The 22,644-nt window shown below is 51.1% G+C and overlaps 2 protein-coding genes across 12 annotated transcripts in view; one reads left to right on the top strand and one right to left on the bottom strand.

Annotated features, from left to right (window-relative positions):
- Positions 1 to 19,526, top strand: part of SCTR (secretin receptor) — an 80,209-nt gene extending 60,683 nt beyond the window's left edge. For 3 of the 8 annotated variants that reach the window (XM_084998154.1, XM_084998156.1, XM_021074618.2), the window contains exons 9-13: positions 285 to 354; positions 6,142 to 6,233; positions 8,693 to 8,819; positions 13,210 to 13,251; positions 13,675 to 19,526. In XM_084998154.1, the coding sequence (XP_084854280.1) occupies positions 285 to 354; positions 6,142 to 6,233; positions 8,693 to 8,819; positions 13,210 to 13,251; positions 13,675 to 13,824 (481 nt within the window). In that variant the 3' untranslated portion in view covers positions 13,825 to 19,526. 8 annotated transcript variants of the gene reach the window in all.
- TMEM37 (transmembrane protein 37) lies at positions 10,256 to 22,127 on the bottom strand. 4 transcript variants are annotated; one of them, XM_003133305.5, is made up of 2 exons: positions 22,026 to 22,127; positions 10,256 to 16,960 (listed from the first exon to the last, which is right to left on the bottom strand). In XM_003133305.5, exons 1-2 carry the CDS (start codon positions 22,044 to 22,046, stop codon positions 16,301 to 16,303), a joined length of 681 nt encoding a protein of 226 aa, XP_003133353.1. In that variant the 5' UTR covers positions 22,047 to 22,127; the 3' UTR covers positions 10,256 to 16,300. The 4 variants fall into 4 exon arrangements, with proteins under 4 accessions (XP_003133353.1, XP_084855778.1, XP_084855779.1 ...); XM_084999652.1 differs by having other exon boundaries at positions 10,256 to 17,337; XM_084999653.1 differs by having other exon boundaries at positions 21,883 to 22,127.
- Positions 22,128 to 22,644: the final 517 nt, after the last annotated feature.

Here is a 22,644-nt window from a genome sequence, read left to right on the forward strand (position 1 = left end):
TGGCTGTCACCCAGACACTTCACTGCCTGATGTCGCCTGCCTGGCCTCTCTTAGCAGTGGAGTTTGTCATCATGCTCCCTGATGGATTCTGTTGGTGCTTCTGCTCCTCAGATGCTCCCTGGGCCCCACCAGAGCTCCTGGGCAGCAGAGGAGGGTCAGCCTTAACAGCCTCAGAGGTTCAGACCATAACGTGGGTCCTTCACACAAAGGGCAGCTTAGAAAACGAGTCTCTTGTGGCCAGCCCGGCTCCCCACGCCTACTGATGCCTGCCTGTCCTTCCCTAGGTGCTGGGACATCAATGCCAATGCATCCATCTGGTGGCTCATTCGAGGGCCTGTGATCCTCTCCATCCTGGTAAGTGGCCGTCCTCCCCTGAGCTGGGCTTCGGTGGGAGAGACAGAAACAGCCACAGGCTTGCTGAGCATAGGGGTGGGACAGGGTAACATCGCTCCCTCCAGGTGTGTGGAGGGTAAACCTGAGCTTCCAGAGGCTGGTCAGCAGTAAGAGGGTCTGGAAGTTCCTTCCACCAAGAATGCTGCCTGGGAGCTGAGTAAGGCAGGCAGGGGGCAGGAGTTCACACATGCCTTCCAAGAGCAGCAGCTGCCCTGCCATGCTGCGAGCAGGGTTCTTACCGTAACTGGCTGGCTCTGGCCTGAACCTTCACTGGTTCAGATCTTTGGCTCGTGATTTCTTTCCTTTTACACTTTTTTTTTCTTTTTTCTTAGGGCCGCATATGTGGCATATGGAGGTTCCCAGTTGAGGGGATGAATCCTAGCTACAGCTGCCAGCCTACACCGCAGCAACACTGGATCTGAGCCGTGTCTGCAACCTACACCACCGCTCACGGCCATGCCAGATCCTTAACCCACTGAGTGAGGCCAGGGATGGAACCTGTGTCTTCATGGATACTAGTCAGATTTGTTTTCGCTGCACCACAACGGGAACTCCCCATGATCATTTTTGTAGTCATTCTCTTGTTAAGCTGGGAAGACTCACTGAGCTGGGATCACAGGAGAGGGCTGCACCTGGGGAAAGCGAAGGGACTCTGTGGTCTTGGGCCTTAGTGGTGCTGTGATGGGGAAGTGTGGAGGGGTGACCCCCAGGGGAGCGATATAGGGACTCATGGACAGGGGAGCTCAGGGCGTCTCTACCCTGCCTGTACTCAACCTAGGAACTTTTTAAAAATACTGATAGCCTGGAATTCCCGCTATGGTGCAGTGGGTTAAGGATTGGGTACTGCTGCAGCTGTGGCAGAGGCCACAGATGCAGCTGGAATTCAGTCCCTGGCCCAGAAACTTCCATATGCCCGGGGTGTGGCCAAAAATGGAAAAAAAAAAAAAAAATACGGATAGCCTAGAGTTCCCTTGTGGTTCGTCAGGTTAAGGATCCAGTGCTCTCACTGCTGTGGCTCTGGTTACAGCTGTGGCCTAGGTTCGAGCCCTGGCCCCAGAATTTCCACATGCTGCAGGTATGGCCAAATAAATAAATAAATAAATAAAAATACTGGTAACCAGAGATTGGGGCTCTCCTTGTCCTGAGGAGGGGCCTGGGTGCTCGCATTGGTTTTAAGTTCCAGGGTGATTCTGCTCTGCAGTCGGGGTCTGGAGCCTGGTAGCTGAGCCTGTGGATGTGGATGAGAATAAGGGGGCAGAGGCAGGAAGACACATGGGGGCACCTGGGGGCGTCTCATGGAGTCAGCCTCTCAGCTGGAGGGATGTGTGCAGGCTCAGAGGGAGGCCAAGGCTGCAGAACCAGGTGACAGAAAGGGTACCTCCTGGAGCAGAGAGAGGGCGGGACAGGACAGTACCCCCTTCCTCCATAGGCAGACAGGGTCACTTCCTGGGGCCTGTTGAGAGGAGGGGGCCAGCGTATAACCACTTTTTTTTTTTTTCTTTTTTGGCTGCCCTCAGCATATGGAGTTCCTAGGCCAGGGATCATTCCAAGCCGCAGTTGGGATCTAAGCCACAGCTGCAGCGGATCCTTAACTCACCGTGTCAGGCCAGGGATCAAACCTATGTCCCAGCGCTGCCAAGACGACACCAACTCCATTGCACCACAATGGGAACTTTTTTTTTTCTTTTTTTAGGGCTGCACCCATTGCATATGGAGGTTCCCAGGCTAGGGATAGAATCAGAGCTATAGCTGATGGCCTACACCATAGCAACTCGGGATCTGAGCTGCATCTGTGGCCTATACCACAGCTCAGCAATGCCAGATCCTTCGAGCAAGGCCAGGGATCAAACCTGCATCCTCATGGATACTAGGTGGATTCATTTCTGCTGCACCACAACAGGAACTCCCTTTTTTTTTAAAATAATATAATTTTGGGAGTTCACTGGTGGTCTAGTGGTTAGGATTCAGTAGTTTGACTGCTTTGGTCTGGGTTCAATCCCTGGTCTGGGAATTGAAATCCCACATGAAGCTGCTGTACAACATAGCAAAAAAAAGGAAAAAAAAAAAAAAGTTACATGATCCTACCTACTGTCTCAGCTTGCAATAGAAGGTTTGGAAATTGTAGAGAAATCCAAGTAGCATTAGGCCACTTAGTAGCTCAGGAAAGCATAATGACTTCTCCCTTTTCTGGTTCGTCATAGCAAAATGTGAGGGCCATTCATGAGTCTGGAAGCATGGAAGGGAGGGGCTTCTGAGAAATGTAGTACCTGCTGGGATAGCAATGCAAAGTTTACTTAAAGCATGGGACACAGCTAGTACTGTTTTAGTTTTAGTGTCTTTGGGGGGATTTTTTTGGCCATGGTGTACAGCAGCTTGATGTGGGATCTCAGTTCCCAGACCAGGGATTGAACCCAGGCTGCAGTGGTGAAAGCACCAAATCCTAACCACTCTGCCACCAGGGAACTCCCAAGTAGCTAGTATTTTACACTAAACTTTATTTTTGCTACCCTAAGACATTATTACCCAAAGTCATTTTATGGTAATAAATAAATAACTTGATTATAATTTTGATTATGCTAACTTCATCATAGTGTTTTATAATCTGACTAAATTGAAACTTAAGCAATGATGAAGGATATTAAGCTGCTTTTTCCTACTACAATCTTAATATGCTGAGAACAATATATGAAACCTGCTGTTATTGACCAAAAGTTGTTTTTTATCAGCTTGTCACATTTAAGTAATGTTATAATATTTTTTATTAGTTGATACTATGATGAGAAAATATTGATTCTATCTATCATAAACTATGTTATACTAAGAATATACTTGTTTTTCTGTAAAATCAAAACATATTGGCATTTCTAAAATAATAATAATAGAATTCAGGTAAAAAAATGTATTTATTTATTTGACTCTACCTGCGGCATGTGGGAGTTCTTGGGCCAAGGATTGAACCTGTGCAATAGCAGTGACAACACCAAATGTTTAACTGTTAGGCTACATGGAAACTCCCAAAATGTGTTTTTAAAAAGGGAATAAGGGAGTTCCCATTGTGGCACAGTGGAAACGACCCCGACTAGTATCCATGAGGATGCAGGTTCGATCTCTAGCCTCTCTTATTGGGTCAGCGATCTGGTGTTGCCCTGAGCTGGGCATAGGCCACAGATGATGCTCAGATGTGGTGTTGCCGGCTGTGATGTAGGCCGGCAGCTGTAGCTCCGATTGGACCCCTAGCCTGGGAACCTCCATATGCCGCAGGTGTGGCCCTAAAAAGACAAAAAAGGGGAGGGGGATAAAATCACCCATCAGCACCTAGATGCACACTGTGATCATGTGCTTTTCCTTCCTGTCCTTTTCTTTGAGCACATATACTTTTCTTTTTCAAAATGAGTAATGTAGTTTTGTGTGCTAGTTTTTTTTTTTTTTTTCTGCTTAGCAATAGATGTGAGCTTTCCCATGTCATGTGAAATTATTTGACCAACTGATGTGCTGTCGCTGCCTGATATTCCTACAGAAGGATGTTTCCTCACTTAGTTGAGTGGTGTCCTTGCTGTAATTCCGGGATTTTGACAGCCCAGCCTGGGAAGAACCCTAGGGTCCAGGTTGATTTCTAAGACTCTGGTCTCTTTAGTGCCTGAGGAATGTTGGATGGACACTCCTGATGCAAATGTCTTGCAAACAGCCTATCATGGGGCCTAGAATTCCACTCTTTACCACTCGTTTTTGAGATAATAAAGATTTTCCCTTTTGTGTTCAAGTGCTCCCTCTTACATTTAATACAACTTGGGAGTTCCCTGGTGGCCTAGTGGTTAGGATTTGGCATTTTCTTTCTTTCTTTTTCTTTTTTTTTTTTTTTTTTTTTGTCTTTTTGCCTTTTCTAAGGCCACTCCCGCGGCATATTGAGGTTCCCAGGCTAGGGGTCTAGTCGGAGCTGTAGCCACCGGCCTGTGCCGGAGCCACAGCAACTCGGGATCCAAGCCGTGACCTGCAAGCTCACGGCAACATCAGATCCTTAACCCACCAAGCGAGGCCAGGGATTGAACCCACAACCTCATGGTTCCTAGTCGGATCCGTTAACCACTGTGCCACGACGGCAACTCCAAGGATTTGGCATTTTCACTGCTACAGCCTAGGTTCAGTGCCTGGTCTGGGAACTGAGATCTCACATCAAGCTGCAGCATGCTACAGCCAAAAAAAAAAAAAAAAAAAAAAAAGAGTAAAACTCAATATCAAAATCAATAAAACTGTATTGTTTAAAAAATAAAAATTTGAAAAATTAAATACAACGCAAAGGCAAAAAGTAAAATAAAATGAAAGAGTTGTTAGTTTACATCACCCATAGCCAAGCAAGACACACAAACAGTGAGCTGAGAAGTGTTCCTGAAGTGGGGGCCCTGGGCTTGGGGTCTAGACAGGCCACTAATCCTGTGTCTTTTGGCAATTGGCCCCAGGCCCCAGGCTACTCATATGAACAATGAAGGTGCCCAAATGGTCAGTTCCACTGACCCCTGCTTCTAAAACATGGTTCTGGAGCTAGTGAGTGAGGGGGGAAGAAAGGGGTCACCATTTGGGCAACTTCATAATGCTGCCGGCACTGGGGCTGGGGGAGAGGACACCAAAAGGACACCGAAAGACTGTTGTTCCTGTCCTTTAGAAAGTTAGAATTGAGGAGTTCCCACTGTGGCACGGTGGGTTAAGGATCCAGTGTTGCCACAGACATGGTTCAGGTTGAAGCTTCGGCTCAGATTTGATCTCTGGTCCAGGAATTTACATTTGCCACAGGTGTAGCCATTAAAAAAAAAGAAAAAGAAAAGAAAGTTAGGGAGTTCCCACTGTGGTGCAATGAGAAACAGTGTTAACTTGGGAGCGTTGGGACAGGCACAGTGGGTTAAGGATCTGGCGTTGCTGCAGCTTAGGTTGCATCTGTGGCTTGAATCTGACCCCTGGCCTGGGAACTCCATATGCCTTGGAGTGGACAAAAAAGGAAAACAAGAGAAAAAGAAAGAACTGAATTGGCAATTAGTGGATACACAGAGAGATGCTCGCATTTGGCTCCTTTCAGATATTTCAAGTGCATCATCCCTACTACAGTGAGTCAGGAAAAGGAGGTAATCAAGAAGGCTTCCTAGAAAGAGTTCCCTGGGGGCTCAGCAGGTTAAGGACCAGGTGTTGTTACTGCTGTGGCTCAGGCCACTAATGTGATGAGAGTTCAGTCCCTGGCACGGGAACTTCTGCATGCTGTGGTTGCAGCCAAAAAAAAAAAAAAAAAGAAGAAGAAGGCAAGCAGTGGTTCTTCCTAAGTCAGCATCTTCACCTGGGAGCTTGTTAAAAATGCAAATCTTGGCAGTTCCCATCATGGCTCAGTGGATTAAGAACCCGACTAGTATCCATGAGGATGTGGGTTCCATCCCTGGTTTCACTCAGTGGGTTAGGTATTATCTGGTGTTGCTACAAGCTGTGGGCATAGGGCACAGATTCGGCTCAGGTCTGGCATTGTTCCGGCAGTGGTGTAGGCCGGCAGCTGCAGCTCCAATTCGACTCCTAGCCTGGGAATGTCCATATGCCTAAAAAAGAAAAAAGAAAAAAAATGCAAATCTCATTTGCATTTACTAAACCCATAACCAGTGCTGTGCCATCCTACTGAGTTCGGCAGTGCCCTCTCTGCCCTCAGGGCCAGGGCCAGGCCAGGAGAAGTGCGGGAAGGCACATCAGTCACCTTTAGCCCCACTGCCTTGTGTTTTACAGATTAATTTCATCCTTTTTATAAACATTCTAAGAATCCTGATGAGAAAACTTAGAACTCAAGAAGCAAGAGGAAATGAAGCGAACCATTATAAGTAAGTAGAGGGCAAAGACTCAGGCATGCTCAGTCAGCAGGCATTTACTGAGCATCTTCTGTTTACTCAGCTCCTGCTAGGCACTGTTGGAGACGGAGGAAAAGGAAAAACCTTTTCCTGGGGAGTTTACAGTGGAATCAGGGGGAGGAGGAATGGGTTCATGTGACACCTGCCCTGGGGTTAGAGAGAAAAGAAATCTAAGCAGGATCCCTGAAGGGGGATCTCGGGACAAGGCTAGGGAGTCAGAAGTAGGTCTCAGGGACCCAAATTCAGATTTTTTTTTTTGTACAGCGGCCCTCCTTAGCTGTGGGTTTTGCATCCAAGGATTCGACCAACCCTGGATGGCAGACTGAAAATATTTGAAAAAAAAATCCAGCGGCATCCTGTTGTGGCTCAGCAGAAATGAACCTGACTAGTTTCCATGAGGATGCAGGTTCCATCCCTGGCCTTGCTTTAATCCTTGGGTTAAGGAGCCGGTGTGGCCATGAGCTGTGGGCCAGCAGCCCTAACCTGGGAACTTCCATATGCTGAAAGTACAGCCCTGGGGAAAAAAAAAAAAAAAAAAGAAAAAAGAAATCCAAAGGCAACATTGTATGAGGTATTATAAGTAACCTAGGTGATTTAAAATATATGGAGAAAAGTGTATAGGTTATATGCAAATTCTACCCCATTTTATAGAATTGACTTGAGCATGCAAAGGTTTTGTTATCTGTGGAGGGTCCTGGCACCAGTCCCCAGGGATACAAGGGTTGACTGTATGTGCATTTTCCAGCTTTCACCAGACCTTAGTTTTCACCAGATTTTCTTTAAGCTGTTCAAGAAAGATGCTGTATTAGTCTGCTCAGGCTGCCACAACAAAATACCACAGATTGGCTGGCTTCAATAAGAGAAATTTATTTACTTACAGTTCTGGAGGCTAGAAGTCTAAGGGGAAGGTGTTGGTGGGTTTGCTTTCTCCTGAAGCCTCTGTCCTTGGCTTGTAGACAGCCTGCTTCTGGCTAGGTGCTCACACAGCCTTTTCTCTGTGCATGTGCAACCCTGGTGTCTCTTCTTATAAGGAGACCAGTTGATTGGACTGAGGTCCCACCCTAAGGGCCTCATTTAGGCGTAATCACCTCTTAAGAGCTCCTGTTGTGGCTCAGCAGGTTATGAACCTGACTAGTATCCATGAGGATGTGGGTTAAGGATCTGGCGTTGCTGTGAGCTGTGGTGTAGGCTGGCAGCTGCAGCTGGATTCAACCCCTAGCCTGGGAACATCCATATGCTCCAGATGCAGGCCCCCCCCCCAAAAAAAAGCAAAAAGCAAAAAACCTTAATCACCTCTTTATGGTTTCTTTCTGCAAATAACATACACATTCTGAGGTACTGGGGGTTAGAGCTTCAGCTTACAAGTTTTGGGGAGGGGACACAGTTCAGCCCATAACAAATGTTAAAGACAAATCAGAGGCTTTCTCTGTGATGTTCTGAGTCTTGAGAATCTGGCAGAGACTGTATGGACGTTCCCAGGCTAGGGGTCTAATCGGAGCTGTAACCGCCGGCCTATGCCACAGCAACACCAGATCCGAGCCACGTCTGCGACCTACACCACAGCTCATGGCAACGCTGGATCCTTAACCTACTGAGCGAGGCCAGGCATTGAACCCACAACCTCATGGTTCTTAGTCAGATTTGTTTCCACTGTCCATGATGGGAACTCCCTGAGGCCTGAATTTCTTGGTGACAGATTTCCCAGGCTATCTCTAGAGCAGTGGGCTCCGAAGTAGGGTGGAGCTGGGGATCCATGAGAAAGTTGCCAGAAAAAATACACGATGCTCAGTTTCATTTCAATTTGGGATAAATAGCAAATAGGTTTTTTTAGTACTCACACCAAAGAATTATCCATTGTTTATCTGAAATTCAAATTGAACTGGGCATCCTGTATTTTTGTTTGCTAAATTTGGCAACCCTAACCTGGGAAGAATTAGATATTTATTTATTATTAAACAAATAGGAATTCTGGCTTTGCTAATAATGTGTTAGACACAGAGTGGTAGTAATACATGCACGTAAGTTATAAATAAATAAAGTTACTTATTGGGCATGGGTTCACATATTTTTACTGACAGGGTCAGAAAGTTTTAGGACTGGCCATAGACTGATAAGTATTGAATCTGGGTAATGGGTACAGGGAGTTGGAAATGTTCTGAAATAAAAGTAAAAACAAACAAAAAAGCAGTGGGGGAGTTCCCGTGTGGTTCACTGGGGTAAGGATTAAGGATCTGGTGTTGCATTACAGTGGCTCAGGTCGCTGCTGTGCTGCAGGTTGGATCCCTGGTCTGGGAATTTCCACATGCTGTGGGGGTGGCCAAAAAGAAAAAAAATAGCAGTGGTGACACTACTGCCAAGCCTCCAGCAATCAGGGGGTGTGCCTGTGGGACGTACAGGGGCCCCGAGACTGCAGCCTGTCTCTGTGTCCCCAGGCGTCTGGCCAAGTCCACCCTCCTGCTGATCCCCCTCTTCGGCATCCACTACATCATCTTCGCCTTCTCCCCGGAGGATGCCCTGGAGATCCAGCTGTTCTTTGAACTGGCCCTTGGCTCCTTCCAGGTAAGCTCAAGGGATTGTGACTTGAAGGTGTAAGGAGGTCTTCTCTCCCCTTAGAGTAAAAAGGAGGCCCTGGAGACCAAAGCCACATGTTGCCCGAAGAGTCTAGCAGTGCTTTCGGGAAGGCAGGTGGATGCCTCACTTGGCAGAGATCCAAGAGAAGCAGGGGCAGGACCTCATCGTGCGGTGCAGTGGGACCCATGTTCCCCATCCGTCACATGGGGGTAGCAGTTACAACACCAGGGTGGGGTGAGGGGGGTGAGACTGACTTTAAGGAAGACCAAAGGGGAAGGTAAGACCAGCGCACTGTCACACAGCGCTCAGCGGCGGTACAGACTCCAAAGGGCTTTAGCGGAACCGTCCAGAAATGGGGCAGGGTGTTCCCACTGTGGCACAACAGGATTGTTGGAGTCTTGGGAGCGGTGGGATGCAGGTTTAATCCCCACCCCTCACAGTGTGTTAAGGATCCCACGTTGCCGCAGCTGTGGCTTAGGTCAACTATGGTTAGGATCTAATCCCTGACCTGGAAACTTCATGTGCTCTGGGGTGGACAAAAAAGACAAAAAAGACAAAAAAAAAAAAAAAGAAGTGGGGCAGGAAGATGAGCACTGTGGGAGAGTGGGAGGAGGGGAGGCTGACTGAAAGAATAATATCCTCATCTTCACACTGGGAAGTCCATAAAAATGCCCCAAGCAGAAAAATCCAGAAGTAGCAGCATCAGCATATTATTCAGAATCAGTTCAGAGAGTTCCTCTGAGAAACAGGAAATGGGGGTAGGGGTGGCAGGCTACAGCTTTCTTTCTTTCATTCTTTCTTTTTTTTAATTTATTTTGTCTTTTTAGGGCTGCACTCACGGCATATGGAGGTTCCCAGGCTAGGGGTCAAATCGGAGCTGTAGCCACCAGCCTACACCACAGCCACAGTGACACCAGATCCGAGCCGCATCTGCCACCTGCACCACAGCTCAGAGCAACACCATATCTTTAACCCTTGGAGTAAGGCCAAGGATCGAACCTGTATCCTTAATGGATACTAGTCAGATTCATTTCCCCTGAGCCACAATGGGAACTCCTCCTACAGCTTTCTTTCCTTCTTTCCTTCCTTTCTTCCTTTTATTTCGTGTGCATGAGACAAGAGACATTTGACTCTTTGAAACCAATTACATATACAATTTACTAAAAATAAAAACCAACCTTAAAAAAAGGAGTGCCCTGGTGGCTCAGTGTGTTAAAGATCCCATGTTGCCACTGCTGTGGTGCAGGTTCGATTGATTCCTGGCCCAAGAAATTCCACATGTCAGAGTTGTGGCCAAATAATATAAATAAATAAAAAGAGGGGAAAAAGGAAAAAAGGGGAGAGGGGAGAAATCACCTACCTATGAAGTTTAAAAAATGTAGAAAACCTGTTTGTACAGAAGGGACTCAACATGAACCCCAAACTTTACAATGCTATTTGTTTATTCGTAATTATCTCCTTCCAAAAATAATTGATGTAGCTTTCAGGAAAAACATACAAAAGACAGAAAATAAATAGATGAGGGAATCAGTGAGGAAAGAGAATAAGCCCAAAGTGAATTCATACACAGAAACAAATTCCATGAAGTCCTTTGAAGGTGGGAGAGGTGTGTCATAAGTTTGGTTTGGAGCTTCCCAGAAGCCAAAGCAAAGACAGAAACACAGTCTGTTCCAAGGTTTCTGCTATCTGTGGATGAAAACAAGCTGGTTTTCCAGGAGAGGCCTCATATTATAGATTTTGGGGCCTGAGAGAAATTTCTCCCAGTGGCTTTTCCTCAAGGAAGCAGCCCGTCTTCAACAGCATTGATGGTTCTGCAGAGTCTTCTTCACCTGGGCAGGCCCCAGCCTCATGTTGCCTGGAGTTCTGTCTGGGACGGGTGTGTCCATGACTGTCTTCCTGCCATGCCCAGGTTCCAGAGCGGACACGTCACCGGGAACCGTGGAGTCAGGTTAACCCACACCTTCAGATCCCACCCCAGGGCTGCCCCCTCTAGCCTCCCCAGAGTATGTGTTTCTAAAAGACAAGGGCTTAAAGAGCACACATGAACCACAATACCATTATCACTGACATATTTTTTTAAAACTAAAGTTTATTAGCTCTCCTGATTATAGAAATAGTTGCTTACTGAGGAAAATTTGGAAAATGAGGAAAAGTTAAAAGAAAATGGAAAATTAACCCATAATCTCATAACTTGGATATAACCTGTGAAAATGTTGGTGTGTTTACTTCCAAGTCTCTTTTCTAAGACACACACACACACACTAAATGAGATCGTGATGAGTGGTTTTATATCCTCATTTTAATTCTCTATCACTCCATCATGAACATTTCCTCATGTCATTAAAATTCTTCAAAGACTTCATTTTAAAAAAAAATCTTGGCCACGCCCATGGCATGGGGAAGTTCCCAGGACAGAGATCTAATCTGTGTCACAGCGGCGACCAGAGCTACTGCAGTGACGATGCTGGGTACTTAACCCACTGAGCCACACAGGAACTCCTCATTAACTTCATTTTTAATGCTGGTTTAAATACTGGAATTTCTTAAACTTGATGGCTGTGGGAAGCCCGCCCTATGCGTACCTGGGGCACCTCTAACCTGCCCTCACCTGAACAGTGATACTGTGTCGCCGGATCTTAGAGATCCATGAAACCCTGGGCCCAGTGAGATGGGAGCAGCCTGACCACCAGCTCTGGGGCCTGCTGAACCCCATGACTCAGTTCCTTCATCTGCAAAGTGGGGCTCCTCCCCGGGGCTCTGACAAGTAGTAAACGAAGCATCTGGAACCCAGAAGCCCGCAGTTACACAGGCTAAGCTGCGCCCCACACCCAGCTCTGGTTTATTTCAGAGCCTGCCTTTCACACCCTCTGACAGCGACTCCTAATCAGTGATGCCCTTTGGAACCATCATGGGGTCTTTCAAAGCTGCTGATGGTCACACCCCAGGCACTGGAATTTGGGGGTACAGAGAGCACCCTGAGTAAGCTGCCAGGTGACATTCATGTGCAGCAAAACTTGGAAACCGCTGTCTTGAGTGTTCCTGCCTCAACCCCCATGGTCACCATCCATGTGGCTTCATCCATGGCTGAAACGCTACAACAGGTCCCTCGAGCTTGTTTCTCTTGCTAAAATGCCGGACCCCTGAGCAGTTGTGTATGAAGCCCACCATAAATGGGTTGTTCGTCATGCCCTGGGGTCCTGTGTCCTAAGTAGCTAAGGGCAGGCCTTGAGGGACTGGATGGCGAGGGGTTTGGGCCACTTGAGCCAGGGCTGTGGCACCCAGGCCTCTACAGGAAAGGGTGCTCACCATTGGGAAGCCTGGGGTCCTGAGGGCATGAGCAGCACAGAGGGAGTGAGACACCCTCATTCACAGCTCATGTTTCCGTGCAAGCCTCTCAGGCTCAAACCCTGCATCTCAGCCTGGCAGATCTCCATGCCTGGAGTCCAGGGGCACCACTGGGAAAACAGGAGCTCTGGATGCTAGGGAGGGAGGGTCCTGATAGGTACAGACCCCGTCACACCAGGGACATAGAGCATATGCAGCCCTGAAGCCTCTGACCTGGGAGATGTGAGCAGGGAGTCAAGCTCCACTGTTAGCTGCTGGGACCTGCTCTTGAGGTGGGTTCAAACGCTTGTTTTTCTTTCTTTTTATCTTTTTTTCTTTTTTTAGGGCTGCACCCACAGCATATGCAAGTTCCCAGGCTAGGGGGTTGAATCAGAGCTGTAGCTGCTGGCCTTCACCATAGCCACAGCAACGCCAGCTACAAGCTATGGTGGCAACCTACATGACAGTTCAGGGGAACGCTGGATCCTTACAATGAGCAAGGCCAGGGATCACACCCACATCCTCATAGATTCTAGTCAGAGTCATTACCGCTGAGCCCAGCAGGAATTCCCAAACATTTCTTTTTTCAACTTGAATAGCTCTCTGCTTAAACCTCTCCAGATCCCGCGTTCATCCTGCCAAGGAGCCCACCCCGGCCCAGGGGCTCATGTGGGCCACCCCCCTTGTTGCAGGCAGGACAGGCATGCGTCCAGTGCCACCGCTCCCTGCCTCTCTGGATGGCCCACCTTAGGGATCCCAGCTACCTGCCTAGTCTCTACTGAATGTAACTGACACCAACTCTGTGCAACACACTGGGGACATCCTTGCCTCCAAGGGTCTCAGACTGAGTGGGTGACGCCAGCACAGCTAAGGGCATGTGGGGCCAGAATAGGAAGCCCCAGTTTCTCCCTGGGGTGGGAGAGGTGTAGGAACACTCTGAAAGAGCTATGGGGACAAGTGAGCCTAGGCTGGAGATTAAAGGGCTGAGGGGGGGAGACTGAGCCTGGGGGCTGGAGTCCTGGCACCAATCCCTGTACCCTTGCCTCCTCCACAGGGCCTGGTGGTGGCTGTCCTTTACTGCTTCCTCAATGGGGAGGTGAGTGTCCCGGGGCTGCCCTGATGCCTGGGGGAGCCTCCCGGGAGGGATGGTGGGGAGCGGGGTGCCATGTGGCTGGGCGAGGCCTGGGCCTGTCTTCTAGGAGTTCCAGCTCACTTCACGGGGGCAAGAGAATCACCCAGAGGCCTTGTTAAAACAACCACTGGGTCCTCCCTTGTTTCTAAATCAGCAAACATGGATCCTGTAGGTCTAGACTGGAGCTGTGAATGAGGTGATTATCCTCGGGCAGGTCTAAGGAATGGCTTTGGAGAGGGATGGCTGGAGATGGCAAATCTGCGCAGCCAACGGGAGAGGGGACAGTGTGCCCAGGAGCAGGAGTGGCACAGCTTGGGCTGGGGGAAGAGCAGGACCCTGGCCACAGGGTCATCCTCTCTCTGACTGATGATTGGTCTCCGGGGGCAGGTGCAGCTGGAGGTTCAGAAGAAGTGGCGGCAGTGGCACCTCCATGAGTTCCCACTGCGCCCGGTGGCCCTCAGCTCCTCCTTCAGTAACAGCACCAAGGCCAGCCCCTCGGAGCAGAGCCAGGGCACCTGCAGGGCCAGTGTCATCTGAGGCCGGAGCAGGGCCATGCACCCACAGAGGCCAAGATGGGTCCCCGACAGCTGCAGGGCTCTGACAGACAGTTGTGACCTTCTATGACTAACACTCTCCTCCAGGCCTTGGGGTGGGGGCGTGGTGATAATTCCTCAGAACTGAATGAACCTGGGATGCCCTGGGGCAGGAAGAGGCCTGGGATTTGGGTCTGCTGTGTTTTCTGGGAAGAGCAGTTCTGGGGGTTCCAGAAGGGAGGAGGGGAGTAATGGCAACCGGAATGAGATTTGTCAATATTCTTGTCCTTGGGATACAAGGCGAAGGATGCTCTGGCTCTATCCCTACCCCTTCCTGGAGGAGGGGCTTCCCTCATTCCCCTGCCCCAGTTCAGGGACAAGCTTAGAAGCCCAGGAAACAGGAGAAATTGAGGCCCTTGGTGGCCCCTCCATCCCCTCAGTGCAGCTCACCTGGCCAGCAGCTCTTACCCCAGAGCCTTCAAGACAGTAGCTGAATTGGATCACATCACAGAGGACCACAGCTGCTCTTAGTCACCCCAACATGGTAGAGGCCCCTATTGCTCTTACTGCTCTTGAGTTAACAGTTATTCTCAGTACAGCTGGAAACGGGGCAGAATCCCACTTGACAGAAAAACCAGTTCGCCAAAAGGTCCTGTGACTTGACCAAGATACTCAGCAAGGAAGTAGCAGCACAGGCTACTGCTTTTGTTTCAAAACCCCATGCGCTGAGGCTGTGTCCCCTTCCCCTGCTCCTGGGCAGGAGGGACAGCAGCCTATCTCCACCACCAATGGAGACTTGGGTCTCACCCTTAACCCTCTGGATCCTCGGTCCCTTAATATCAGCACTCCTTCGCCACCAGCCACGTAAGGATGAAAGAGGACTGAATATCTGAGCCCTTTAAGGAAACAAGGCCTATGTGCTCAGGGGAGAACATTCTGCACAGAAGCAGAGACGACCCCACCCCGCAGCCAGTGGAGATGAGGGCGTCTTGCTGGTGGGTGGACCCAGCTCTAGTCCTGGCTTTGCGTGACCCTGGCTCCCCACTTCTGCGTCTCATCCCTGCAGACCAGGTCACCACCCCCTTTGCACCCTGTAGACAGCCCCTGGGATGGAAGGCCAGGTGCCCCTTTTCCAGGGCAAAGAACCCAGCCTATAGGGTTGACGAGCTTTGCTCTCCAAAAACCCTGACTGGTCCACAAAACCTTTCTCCAGTGACCTCTAGGGACTCCATGGAGCTTGGAAACAGTGTTTGAAAAAAAATCACAAGAGGTAGGTATAGTCCAGCCCCACAGAGGGGACCTAGCAGGGCAAAGACCAAACCCCACTCAATCAGCAGCAGCCAAAATGAACCAGGAAGGCCAAGGGGCTAAGCATAGAATGGAATGGGCTGAGGAAAGAAAAGAACCTGGAAAGGGGTCAATTCAAGATACCCAAAATATAGATCTGCCAGCAAGGGTGGAAATATCCACTGGCTCGCGGTCCATTTAACCTTCGGGCATCTGCATCCAGGCTGGTTGTTCATCATTACTGGGGGTCTGGCCAGTTCCCTGTGCCCCCTGCAGTCCAGTAGCTCCAGATACGTGCTCTTTGCAGTGTGTTCTAGCATCAAAAATGGAACCCTGCAGGGGGAGCAAGGCGGTGGGGTCTGACCCTTAACCAGTGTGGACTCACGCTTTCTCCAGAGGACAGGGTATTGGAAGTCAGGTAGGCCCTCTTGGAAAGGCTTAAGGCCAGATTCACAGGGAGGGTTCCCAGAGGGGACCGCCCCTTGCTGGAAGCCAGGGTTATCCAGGGATCATGGGGTCCCCCAAAGGGCAGGACTCAAGGAAAGTTAAATGACTGGAAAATCAGGAGCTCCCGCCGTGGCACAATGGGTTAATGATCCAGCTTGTCCCTGAGGCAGCGCTGGTTTGATCCCTGGCCTGGTACAGTGGGTTAAGGATCTAGTGTTGCCCCAGCTGTGGCATAGGTCTCAGCTGTGGCTGGGATTTGATCCCTGGCCCAGGGACTTACACAAGCTGTGGGTGTGGCTGGAAAAAAAGTGGACTGAACACCTACCACAGGAAAGAAATCCTGACCTCTGCCTCCCTGGCATGACCAAGCTAAAGCAGGGAAACTGCACAAAAGTCCTTTGATTTGGTGGAAGAAAATCCAAGGCACTGAACTTTGCTGGAAGAATGAGTTACTCCTAGCGATGCAGGAGCCCCCAGGGACCCAGCAGCCCACATCCCAGCAGAGTCAATAATGCAGGTGTGAACTGTGCCTGGCTGTGCAGCCAACCTGGGCACCTGTTACCTGACCTCCTTCCAAGTCCATTCCCGTCCCACGAAGGATTCAAGAAAAGGTTTTAAAATTTCTTCTTGTAAAATCAACATCCTAATAACTTGGCTAAAACAGTACAGCTGGTGGCACTGAGGCACCCACTGGCCTCTGGGCTGCAGACCAGCTGCAAAGGGCCTAGGGCTAAGAGGTGGCAGATTCAAGGTCGTAGGTTGGAAGAGTCACTTGATGACACTTTCTGGTAGAATCTGATGTCCTCAGAAGGAAGCCTGAATTTCGTAGGCTGGCCCCAGGAATGGGTGAGGCTGTTGATATGGGTGAGGCTGTTGATGTGGAGGCCACTGATGGCGTTGAGGAATAAGAGGAAGGAGGCCGTGAACTCGCTCCAGAACATCAGGGTGAAGCCGATGAGCCTGACCTGGTTCCTGAGAAGGATCAGGAAGCTCAGGAGACCCCCGAAGGAGAGGACGAAAGAGACGAGGAGGAGGACGGAGCCCATGGCCCACTTGTGCCGGGAGTGGAGGTCCTCGCACACCTGGGACACCATGAGGAACTCCAGGCCAAAGATGGCGACCACCACGGCCAAGGTGGCCATGCTGCGGGCCAGGACCATGCCCCAGGCCAGCTCAGGCACGTGGGCCTGACTCAAGTCTCTGACGCAGTGTGGGGCAGTCTGGTTGGAGGTCGTGCAGAATTGCCACAGCCCGAAGAGGCGGTCCTCGGCCAGGAGCCAGTGGCCATCGCAGATGGAGATGGAGGAGAGGATCACAGCCAGGGAGGCACACAGGATGATGAGGGTCCGGATAAAGGACTCAAAGAAGGACTGGTGAGGCCTCCTCTGGGCCAGCAGCCTCTGGGCCTGGGAGAAAGCAGAGGAGCATATCAGGGAAGCCCTGCCTCCCTCCACCAACCTCTTCAGGGAGGCAGCCTGTGCCTTCCAGCTTCCCACCGCCACAGTGTTCTTCTCCCTTTCTAACTGCTCCCAGCCAGTCCTCCAGTAAGCATTGTCTTTCTGGTTATTCAGCAGGCAAAAAGTCCCCAGACCTTCCTTTTGTTTTTTGAAAACATTTCTGAAGTACAGTTGATTTACAATCGACTTTTCTTTCTTTAATTATCTCTATAATGAGTAAGAAATCCAAATTTTACAGACAGGGAAATCTTTGTCCATTCTGAAGTCAGGAGAATTTGTCTGGCCTGGCTGGTGTGACTTCGAACTAGCAGCCTGCCTTGGTTTCTCTGTGTGCAAAACAAGAAAACTCACAGTGGGCTGTGGGGGCAGTAAAAAACCCTGGATGTTAGCGTATCGATACAAAGCTAAATTGTTCCCCTTCAGCTCCCTGGTCTGCTCGAACACCAGCCCTTTTTGGGGTGGGGGTTGGGGGGCAGCGCACACTCCCAGGACATGCAGAAGTAACGGGCCAGGACTTCCTTTGTGGCTCAGCGGGTTAAGGATCTGGCATTGTCACTTCAACAGCTCAGGTTGGATTCCTGGCCCAGGAAACTTCCACATGCAGTGGGTGCAGCCAAAAATAAAAATAAAGAAGTAACTGGACCAGAAAATCAGGCCCAAGCCACAACAGTGACAATGCCAGGTCCTGAACCCCTAGGCCACTAGGGAACTCCAGTACCAGCCCAAATTTATTCTAACCCCGATCCCGCTGCTTCTGCAGGTCCAGGATCCAGGACTGTATGTTACTCCCTGATTTTCCACAGTACTCAGGGATGTTTGCACTTTGCCCTTCAGCCCAGCTCAGCTTGTACCCCACCCAGAACTTGCCAAAGCTATCTGTCCCTGCAGCTTCCAGGCAGGGAGTCCTTGGGGCTCTCCTTCAGCCTCTAGTTTCAGCTCCAGGAAAGTGCACCCCCCACTGGCAAGCTGGACCAAGGGTTCAGTGAGCTGTCCCTTTTCTCAGCCCTGGGACACCCCCCTGGTCACTGTTCCCAACGCCTGGCCCAGAAGCAAAAGAAATGCATCAAAGAGTAAAGCCCCATATGAGCCCCCTCCCAGGGCCTTCTCCCCAGCCACCTCCTTCAGGCACAGAAGCCCTCTTCCCATGCCCAGAACAAGCCTAGAACTTTCTTCCTCAGGCCTACTGGCTCCTCCATCTGAAAAGCTTTTCTCCGGGCTGCTTCCTTTTCTCCATTCTTCAGGTCTCAGCTGAAATGTTACTTCCTCCAAGAGGTTTTTCCTACCCACCCAGCCCAAAGGACCCGCCTCTGGTCATTCTCTGTCAGGCAGTGTTCTGACCCCAAGTTATCCATTCCTGTCTGTTTTGTACATGTACAAATATATGTATTACTGTCTGTTACTGTCTATTACTGTCTATCTCACTTGGGAATTGTGCTCTGAAGGAGGACAGGGCCTCCCTTTAATCACAGCTGTGTCCCCAGCGCTTGGTGCCCTGTTCAAGAAGAGCCATGAGATAAATGAAAGGTCAGGTTGGCAGTCACTTCCACGTGAAGCTCCCTTTAAACGGAGTCTCCTGCCCAGTCATAAATTACACCCTTTACGTGTGTGTGTGTGTGTGTGGAAGCTGCCCAGTTTGCACCCTTGTTTGCGTGGAAAACAAGACAGCTCATGGATGAAGGTCATGGCTGGAAAACCAAAAGGGGATTCTGGGATGAGCCCTATACCACGTGCAAATGGAGGAGTCCACACATGCAGGTCTGGGCCACAGCTCTCAGGGAGGGCAGAAAGCAAAGCTACACTCCTGGAAGACTCCTGTGGTCACAGCCCCTGCAGGTACACCAGGCTGCCTCCTAACTTCCAGGGACCCCCCAGGGACATAGGAAGAAGGATCTGGTAGGATTTCTGCTCTTTTGCCTAAGTCAGGGTCCTATTTCACTCTCTACCTGGGAGGTTAGTAGAGCAGAAAGCTCCATGAGGAGTATGGAATCGGGGAAACTGTCACACAGCAGTCAGGTGACCTGCCTAAGGTCATTCATCTAAATCACAGTGAAGCCTGGTCCAGCTGCCTGGACGCCTGTATCAGGTGCAGGGGTGGGATGCATGCCGCCCATAAACACCAACTGGTTCTTTGTGGGAGGGGCTCGATGTTACCAGTGAGGACAAGGACTGGAGGGTCCAGAGGGCTGCCCGAGGGCTCAGGACCCCCAACCCAGACCCGAGACAAAGGCAGTCAGGGCCTTGGAAAGAGCACCTGGGCCGGGGTCCTGGCTTTGGTTCTGTGTCAGCATGTCCCCTAGAGGGCTTCCAGGTGCTAATGCAGGGGAGTAAGGGGTTAGCTCTGGCCCCCTCACCTCAGTCACAAAGATCCCTCTTAGCTGCTGGAGACACTGGGAATCTAAGAGTCTGTGCCGGATTTCATTAGGAAAAACAGCCCTACTGCTAAGAAACCAAGAGAACTTTGAAACCTGTGTCTATGAATCATTAAAGGTGTTTGTGTGGTTTCTTAACCTCCTAAGCCCTGGTTTTGTTATCTACAAAGTGGAGTTAGTGCCCCCTGCAGGAAAGCCTGAGCCATGAAGTCACCAGGCGAGGTTACAACAGCCCCAGAGCTACCAAGCTCTAAGTTTAAGTTATTAGGCCCCTAGAGGTCCTAAGTTTCCAGGATGGGAGAACCCCAGCCACAGGCAACAAGTCACAAGAACACAGCACCCAGAGGCCTTTTGACCTCATACATCACGCTGTCTGAAGAAAAAGCACATGCTGTCCTGCCTTGGCCCCACCTGTCCTGGACACAGACTGGACTTTAACCTCCAGGCCCTCAGACATCACACTGGGATCAGAAGATGACAGCTGACCTCCTCTCTCCCAGCCCAAAGGAGGGCATCATTTAAACTCTGACACCAATAAAATGCAATCATGTATATAAAGGTGCCTGGCATGTGAGCAGTGAGCCGTTCCCAGAAGCTATTCCTGCTATTAGTAACAATAATAAGGTCCATTGGAGTCCTCATTCCTCACCACTGCCCCTCACGCCAGCTGCCAGCACTTCTGCAAACTTTCAGTGATCCAGGGCCTGAAACCCTCTCCTGGAGGGGCCAGCAGCGTGATCAGGGAAGAAGGGACAAGAACAGCCCCAGCTGTGACCTTGGGCAAGTCAGTTTAATCTCTTACAGCCTGGACTTTCTCCATTAAAAAAAACGAACAAACAAACCTGAACATTGATTTCTAGTGATCACAGTGTCACTCCTTTGTGGGCCACTGAGTCCAATGCCAAGGTCTTGTCTTCCTCTCTAACCCAGGAGCCCCCTCTGACCAGGATCTAAGTAGACACTTTGGGCTGCTCACTACTCATTCTCCACATCCCCCCTCCCTCCAGCCCCACCCCCTACTCAGCCCAGGGCCGGGTCAGGCCCTCCTCCTCCCCCTCCTCCTGGATCAGCTGGATAGAAATCTCAACAGCTTCCTAAAGAGTTAGCCCGCCCCATTCAAGGCCTGACCCATCCCTGCCTGCAGGACCCCAGGGCACTGGTCAGGCAGAGGCAGGAGCCAGCCTGCTTGCTTTTTAGCGATTTGACCTCTGGCAAGTTATTTATCCCCTAGAGGTTACAGAACCTGCCTCCTGCAGTCCCGGTGAGTTGCAAAGAGTTCTCAGCACCTCCAGTGCTTAGGTCAGTCCCTAAGCACTATTTTCGAGCAAGCACAGCCCCCACCCCCACCCCAGTAGACCCCCAGGGTTTTTCCACATCTTCCCCACACCCCCTTCTCCTTCCTCCATCAAAAAGTCAAGCCCCTTTACCTGGCTACTGGTCTTCCTGCCCCTCCCAGCTCAGTTAATCCTGCCAGCAGTTCCTGTACCTCTTCACTTAGCACTCATTTCCCCCCATCTCTTCTAAATCCTGCTTTGAGGTCTCCCTCCCTAACTGTGCCCTCAGTTCCTCCAGCAAAGACCGCACCCAATCCCACCCTTCTCATGGCTTCTTCCAGGACTCCAGACCAGGTCCTAGAACAAAGAGGAACTCACTTCATCATCTTCTCAGTCCCACCCCTCAGGCTACGGTGTTCTGTTCGGGGAGGATGGCCTTGGGTGCAATTTCTCCTGTTAGGGAGAGGCAGAAAGGACACGTGGCACTGGGAGCCAAGACGTCCCAGTTTTGACTCTGGATTCTGATCCTGAGCTGGCCGCCAGGGGCAGGGTGCTTCACCTCTGAGCCTCAGTCACCTCATCTATAAAATGGGCGGAGCAGTATCCACCGGAGTCAAGCGTGCTGGGGCTCTGCGTCCTTGCAGGCAAAGTCTGCGAGCCTTTCTCAGGCCCAGAACCGCCCTGCGGGGAGGCTGGGAGGCTCCAGAGAAGGCAAGCTGGCGGAACGCCTCCCCTAAAGGCAGGGCGACCACAGGGCATCGGTCCGGCAGGCTAAGACTTCCCTTTGGAGAGCCTCACGCCTGAGGGGGAGAAAGCAGGAATGCACAGGTTCTCATAAACAAACACCTAGCATCACTCTAAGGAGAAATCTAATCTTTGCGATGCGGGTCCTCCCTTTACTACAGCCTTTTCTCTGACGTGTCTACGCTCCCCAGCAATCCCACCCCTGTCCCCCATGATCAGTTTTCAGGAGGGGAGATGGTCTTGCCAGTCCCGGCCAAAGAAAGTGCTGGCTTCCCCAAAGATACCTCCTCTTGTAGCATAAGGAAAGCCTCACGCACCTTCTTTCCTAAAAGGGACCCCTCTGGTGAACCTAACGGACGGACACGACGGACCCCACAGAGAAGCAGAACAATTCTCCCCAAGAAGTTAGGGAGCCCCGAGTACTTGCAGGGCCGCGACGAGACCTCGCGCAGGAAGAGTGCTGGGGTTCGGGCTCCCAGCTCACCTTCCGGATCCCGGCGGAGCACCCGCACCCAACTCCATCCCCGCCCACAAACCCGCTGCTGGAGCTCCTGACGGGTGCGAGGCCCGGTCCTCCCCCAGGGTGGGCAGGCCCCCGGCCCCGGCCCCCGGTCTCCGCGGGGCTACCTGCACGCCGAGGGAGGTCATGCTGCGCCGCGGATCAGCCGCGCTAACCCGCCCGGCTCCTTCGCGCTCCTCCGGTGCGAACTGCCGGCTCTGAGCCAAGTCTTCTCACTGGGGCGGGGCGGGGCAGCCGGGGACGGGGCGGGGCGGGGCGGCCGGGGGCGGGGCGGGGGCAGAGAAAGGGGGCAGAACTAGCCGAGCAGTTAACCTGAGGCCGGCTCGTCCGGCTCCCAGCCATCGGTGGCTTGGTTTACGCTGAGTCAGCGGGAGCCGCCCAGAGGAGCCCCCCAGGGATGGAAGGGGAGGGGAAGGAAGGGCTGCGAGGACCACGCCCAGAGTGGGGAGGCACTCCCAAGTCCGAGGCTGATAGGCTCAGGCCCTTGATTTCCAGGGAGAGGGCGAGTGTGCCCAGGGCTCCTAGAGAGCTTCCTAGAGGACGGGAAGGCGCCGGCAGAAAGGCCCCGGGGCGAGGACCTAGTTCCGCCCCAGCCTGCCCACTCCAGCGTCTGAGGGAGGCGGTGGTGTCTAGACGGAGCAGGCTCGTGCCTGTGCTCTGCTGCCTTCACCACCTTGCTGTGTGGTCTTGGGCTGCTTGTTTAACATCTCTGAGCCACTGTTAATA

Source organism: Sus scrofa, chromosome 15, assembly GCF_054392235.1.
Source record: "Sus scrofa isolate SSC_HxYL_T2T_F1_AM1 chromosome 15, Sscrofa_HxYL_maternal_Yorkshire_Landrace_v2.0, whole genome shotgun sequence".
Taxonomy (NCBI): domain Eukaryota; kingdom Metazoa; phylum Chordata; class Mammalia; order Artiodactyla; family Suidae; genus Sus; species Sus scrofa.